Source organism: Syzygium oleosum, unplaced genomic scaffold, assembly GCF_021117445.2.
Source record: "Syzygium oleosum isolate NSW1041296 unplaced genomic scaffold, Sole_v2.1 Sole_v2.11, whole genome shotgun sequence".
Lineage (NCBI taxonomy): Eukaryota > Viridiplantae > Streptophyta > Magnoliopsida > Myrtales > Myrtaceae > Syzygium > Syzygium oleosum.
In genome coordinates, this window is record NW_026607495.1 from 10999495 (window position 1) to 11005600 (window position 6106).

Sequence of the window (6106 nt, forward strand, 5' to 3'; positions counted from 1 at the left end):
TTTGTTAGTGATATCTCATATAGTAGAAAATCTTTCTTCAAAAGATTAAAGAAAATGACTATGCTCAATATATATACACCCATATCACTGATAGAGATATCAAGTATATTTTATGATAAGTTATTACAAAATACCAAATATTTGTTGATAGAAAAAATAAAAATATGAATTCATTGAATATATGTAATTGGCACCTTGCCTTCACTAGCTGAACCAACAAGGAGCACTACTTAATACGAATATCTATATGTACATAATGTAGTAGATTACAAGTGAGCACTACTCAATCTTTCGGCCATTCACAAAAGCGCATTTTCAAAGCTCACCCATGGGCCAACTCGTCGGATGTAGGAATTGTCTTTGGGTTCATCGTCTGAAAAATATATGTGGAAGCCGAAGCTAGCTGCTTTCAGTAGTAAAATTTGTGGAAGCCCAATCTCTGAACAATGTGCAATCTAAGTCCAATACTTCTTATCATATTAGATGTAGTCCTAAACCTTCTCGAGGAAGTGTAATATGATCTCTCCTTTTCGATTTTCCGACTCTCCCTGCATGGCTCTCTGTTCCCGTGACCGACTCTTCGTTTGGTGATGAAATATGAGTGGCAAAAAGAAGTAGCTACTTCATTTTTACCCCCTATTTTATCTTCCCAAATAGAAGAAAGATTTCTCTCTGGGTTATCGCGACCCTTCACTTCTATTCACTTTCATCAATCCAAATGCAATATGAGTCAATTTTAAGAGTTGTTTCGAGGGAGAAGTTTGGTGCTATATTACATCTCTAGAGAAGTGTCTAAGATGACAAAATAAAGAGGTTTCCAACTTGACTACATCCTGTACGGAAGGAAGATTTCTGGCACCTCAATCTCCAGCCACAGAACCTCCATTAGGCATGTTCGCACGAAGTTTGTCTTGTGATTGGGCCAACAGCCCGCCCGCATGGCATCTAGCAAAGTTGTCACTAAAAGCCCAGATCGGCTAAGCTTATTTTGTTCATGAAACCCACATTTCGAGGTTCTTTCGGGCCAAGGCTGGATGGGTAATAGTTTTCGAAACTCCCTCCAAGCATATCTAATGAGCCCACCTGACTCATAACTAAATTTTGTTTAAATTTGCTTGTAAGTGACTATAAAAGGTTAGGTGGAGTCCAAGACATTCCTAATGAGCGACTCATAACCAATCTTGAATCTTGATAAGACTCTCAATTCTTTCTGTTCATCCGGGGAAGCCGTTTTTTTCTTCGTAAGGAAAAAAGATTCAAGATATGAGGTAATAAAGTTATTCTATCTGTATCTAAGATGACATTATAATTTCAATATGTACTCTGAAGATTGAGACTACTACTACTGTCGACCTAAATTTTCTGATTCAAATTAAGCAAGGAGCCAAGTCCTGTGCGCTCGATAAATTAACTACGATGTAGATGCATAAATTATGATTTGGGATAATAAATACTCACACTAAACTATTGGCAATAAGTACCATCGAAACTTACATAATTGCTAATTACATTTTTTTAATGTTTCAAGACAATAATAGATGTCAACACCCAAGTTAGGTGTCCCCCCCCCCCCCCAACCCTACGTAATTGTTATTGGGTTTTGAAAAAATGGACGTTATTATTTATTTATGCAGAGCTTGTTATTATATATTCATATAGATGTTTTTTATTCTATACCTGTCATCCCCATGTCAACATCTTAATACATTAAAATTGGTGGGTTGACATTGCAAGGGCCCCCCGTTTAGCTTAACATCGAAAGTAATAGTCTTCACACGTTATGTTATCCAATTCACCCAAATTTCCACAAAACTTATTTTCTTTAAACACGCTTCAAGGAAATCCCACTCTATCCTGTCATAGGCTTTCTTAATGTCAAGTTTCAAGATAGCCCCGAACATTCTCCTCCTTTTTCTTCTCGTGATTGATGAAGTATTTCTAGCTCTAACAAGATGTTATCTTGTACATGTCTCCCTTGCACAAAAGCACTTTGCTTGGGCCTAATCAATTCAGGAAGCCAGGGCTCGAGCTTTTGGCCAACGCTTTTGCAAAAACTTTGTGTGCAAAACTGCATAAGCCTATAGGACGATATGGATCAAGCCTTTCAGGGTTGGAGACTTCAGGAATCAAGAGTAATTTGTGTTCTGTTTAACAAAGGATTGAGGGTCCCTGATTCAAGAACTACAGTACTTCCTTGAAAACATCTTTCAGTACCACATCCTAGTTCTCTCTATGAAACAAACCTTTCGTTCCATCAGGCCCAGGTGCTTTAAGGGATCTCAGTTCAAAAACAGCCTATTCACTTCTTCCAAGTTGACAGCTTGAGTTAGGGAACTTTTCATGTCCTGAGTCACCAAAATAGGACAATGATCAATTACTGGAAGGAAAATGCAACGTCCTATAGAAGTGCACAACTTCCTGAAATACTGCAGTGCCATCTGTTCTCTCTGTTGGGGTCCTCTGCACCAACTGTCATAAGGAGTCCTGAGAATCGAGATCCTGTTTTGCTGTCTTCTTTGAATGGTATTTGCGTGGAAGAGCTTTTCCCAACACAACGGATCAATTCAAGCCCTCATGCCTCAATACATTTCCTGTTGGCGCCACATTTCTCCTTCCGAGATTAAGTTAAGCTTTCCAGTTCCTATCATGCATAACTCCATTGCTATTTATTATTTGCTGTAACTCAGAACTGAGGGCCTCCACTGAACGTCTTGTATTAGACAATTTTGTTATACTCCAACTAGCTAATATCTCTTAGACATGTTCTATTATTCCAAACAAAGTTTTTCCACTGCAATAGCCAGAATTCCAGGCTTCACAAACTAATTTCTGACAATCTTCAGAATTTGTTATATCAGTTAATAGAACTAGTGCTAATTCAGGCTGTACACATAACAAAGTGTCCTATAAATGCACTTAGAATAATCACTGATCATGATGATACTTTTAGTAACTGCAGATGATGAACCATACTTAGATTATGAAAAATAGGTAATGCTTTTGAGAAACATGTGTAGAAACCCAACAGAACAAGTTCAAAAGGGAAAAAAACAGGAAGCAAACGATGAGGAAAGAGTATCTGCCATTTTTATTTTTTTTTTGGTTGAAGTATCTGCCAATTTCATTTGTTTTTAAATGCAATCAATTCAGCTAACATTAATATGCTATAAGAGTGTCTAATTTTTTTGTGTACATGATGACTGATGAAATCCATTTTCAGTGTCGCTCCCTCTATTGGAAACACAATGCTATGAAGAGCAAAGCGCGGAAACACAATGCTATGAAGAGCAAAGCACTTTCGCACCCGACCCATGATTTCTCATGACGAGCAACAACCGGCCTTCTTGACAGCCGAGACATCGTCCCTGTTCCCGACGTTGATCGTCTGTCCCTTTGGCAGGGCTGCAGGGTCGTCGCCGACGTCGAGAGCCTTCCTGCTGACCACACGGTAGATCTGAGTCAACACTTCTGTGAAGGCGTTCTCGACATTGAGCGCCTCCAACGCAGATGTCTCCATGAAGAAGGTGTGCTCTTGCTCGGCAAATGCTTTGGCATCATCGAGGGAGACCGCACGGAGATGGCGCAGGTCCGCCTTGTTCCCAACGAGCATGATCACAATGTTGGCCTCAGTGTGGTCTCGGAGTTCCTTTAGCCACCTCTCCACATTCTCGAACGTGACGTGCCGAGTGATATCATAGACTAGTAAAGCGCCCACAGCGCCTCGATAATACGCACTTGTGATCGCACGGTATCTATGTTAAACACAACAGATTATCAGACAAATATTTATCGCCTCAAAAGAAGATTAGATATAATTAAGAACAGAACATGAACAACTTCCTATTCCCAAGCAGACCTCTACTCGCTGTAATGTTACATTAGCCAATAATGATCTCTACCAAACACACAAATATAAAATGCAGAATGTTTCTTAGTTCATGTAAATTCATGCCTGATCAGAAATTCAATCCAACTCTTTGAATGACAAATTTGGGAAGAACCAAACTCTGAATAAACCGCAATTGACCGCACAATGTATGCAGACCGCAAGTTAGCCATTGAGACAGAACTGCTTGCCCGTGACGTGCAATCAACAATGCTAGTGTAAATGATTTCTTCACCCGTTAGGAACTTAAATTCATTGATGACATGTATTAGCTTGCGTCTCAAGATCTGTAATATCCAAATTCTCTTCTCAGCATATACACGAATCAAGGTGGGTTATTCCGTCCAAACATTGTCAATCTTACCTACCAGACATCCACACAAATCCGACATAAACCAGGTTTAAGAAAATCAAATCATTTGTAAACAGAGTTCATAATAAGGATTACATGAGGTTTGCCTAAGATCTGATTAGCAGATTCTGATTTCGAAAAGATAGTTCTTAGAAAACACGACATCCATCTAAGAATGTTAGTCCCAATCAAAAGCAGTCGAATCTATAATTCGTAATGAATGGCAATCCATAAAATGGAGGAGTAGATGTAGATATTGTGAGAATGGCTCAAACCTTTCTTGGCCTGCAGTGTCCCAAATCTGCGCCTTGACAACCTTATCATCGACCCGAATGCAACGAGTCCCGAACTCGACCCCGATCGTGGATTTGGATTCCATGCTGAACTCGTTCCTCGAAAACCTTGACAGCAGGTTCGATTTGCCGACGCCGGAGTCCCCGATCAGCACTACCTTGAACAAATAGTCGTAGTCGTCGTCCGACCGATACGTCCCCATCGAAAACCACAAATCCCAGTAACCAAAAAAGATTGAGGAATTTCTCTCTTGAGTTTGTCAATAACTCGGTTGAGAATTGTCAACCCTTTCTTGGTTGAGATGGAGAATGCCCGGTGAGATTCGAGGAAGCATGAGAAAGAGAGAGGGAGCCAAAGAAAGACAAACCTAGAATTATGGAGGGAAATATATACTAAAGTTGGAAATTACCGAGACGATTAGTTTTGATGGAAGCTATTCTTGGAAGGTGGCCTAAAACGACTAACGAGAATGAAGGGTGATCTTCGTGGCTCGTGATTAGAGACGTGATGCGTTCCCCACTAAGTCATTGAGACGACCAAGAACAGGTCTTCTCGCTTTCTCTCCTGCATGTCTGTCTGAACACTTGACTCAGACAAACAAACGAGTAAAATTACTAGATTATGCGTGGACATCATAGTATATTAGTTAGGTTTCGCTTCGATTTAGTACTCGAGTTTTGATCTCTCTTAGGTCATTTTTTCACCCTCTTTTCTACGTTCAAATCTCCTAAAGCATGATGTCACTGGAAGGTCAATCGAAATCGAGGTGACATTTGGTGAAAGAGGAGCTAGAGTTGAAGTGGTCACGAAGAAAGTTCTTAACATGCTTTTTTCCTTTTTAATGGGTTGTTAGGGATAGCAAAGCCGAATAGAACTCGGTTCTTGACTGGTCTAACTTATACAGGATACAAATTTATTTTTGATTGTCCGTGGCGGGTTTAGGCAGTTGAATGCAATCGGGTTCTTGATTTATCTAACTTATCTAGGATCCATTCTAGCTGAAGCAGTTATCTTGAAACGACTTATTCTCGATCAAGATCTTTTCTTTCGTGACCCAACAATCACCAGTCTCCGAGGAACAGATCCTAGGGATTTCTAGAAATACCCATCCTCAATATATTAAAGTTGAACAGGGTTATTTAGGCAGTTGAATCTAGACCTAATTATATAACTTTAAAATATTAAGTCCCTGGAAGTTGCAATGGCCCAATTCCCTAAAAAACCCCTAACTTTAGCCTTTGTCCCAATTATATCCCAAACTTTTTTTGTCTCATAAAAAACCCCAAACTTTACTTTTGTCCCAAATCTACCCCGTTTACTATTTATCCAATTTTTAATATTATTTTCATTTTTTCGAATTTTTTTTTCTTTTTCTTTTCTTTTTTTTTTTCACCTTCAACCTCCGGCGGTCGCCGGTCCGGCGACTGCCGAGGCGAGGGCCGGCGAGGTCGGCCCGCCGCCGCCGGGCGAGGTCGGCCTCGCCGTTCTGCCGGGCGAGGTCGGCCGAGGCCGAACCTCGGATTCTTTGCCGGGCGAGGCCGACCTCGCCGGTGCCGGCGTGAGCCGAGCCTCGC

The 6106-nt window shown here is 40.5% G+C and overlaps 1 protein-coding gene across 1 annotated transcript; it reads right to left on the minus strand.

The window, feature by feature from the left end:
• Positions 1-1729: 1729 nt before the first annotated feature.
• LOC115680538 (ras-related protein RABA1f-like) lies at positions 1730-5028 on the minus strand. Its single transcript, XM_030604353.2, has 2 exons — positions 4514-5028; positions 1730-3752 (listed from the first exon to the last, which is right to left on the minus strand). Exons 1-2 carry the CDS (start codon positions 4732-4734, stop codon positions 3320-3322), a joined length of 654 nt encoding a protein of 217 aa, XP_030460213.1. The 5' UTR covers positions 4735-5028; the 3' UTR covers positions 1730-3319.
• Between the last annotated feature and the right edge of the window lie 1078 nt (positions 5029-6106).

What these genes read in the sequence shown, in the direction of transcription:
- LOC115680538 (XM_030604353.2), bottom strand. Translation starts at nt 4,734, where the DNA reads ATGGGGACGTATCGGTCGGACGACGACTACGACTATTTGTTCAAGGTA. An exon ending in GACACTGCAGGCCAAGAAAG is followed by an intron (nt 3,753 to 4,513) that starts GTTTGAGCCATT and finishes TGTTTAACATAG; the next exon opens with ATACCGTGCGATCACAAGTG.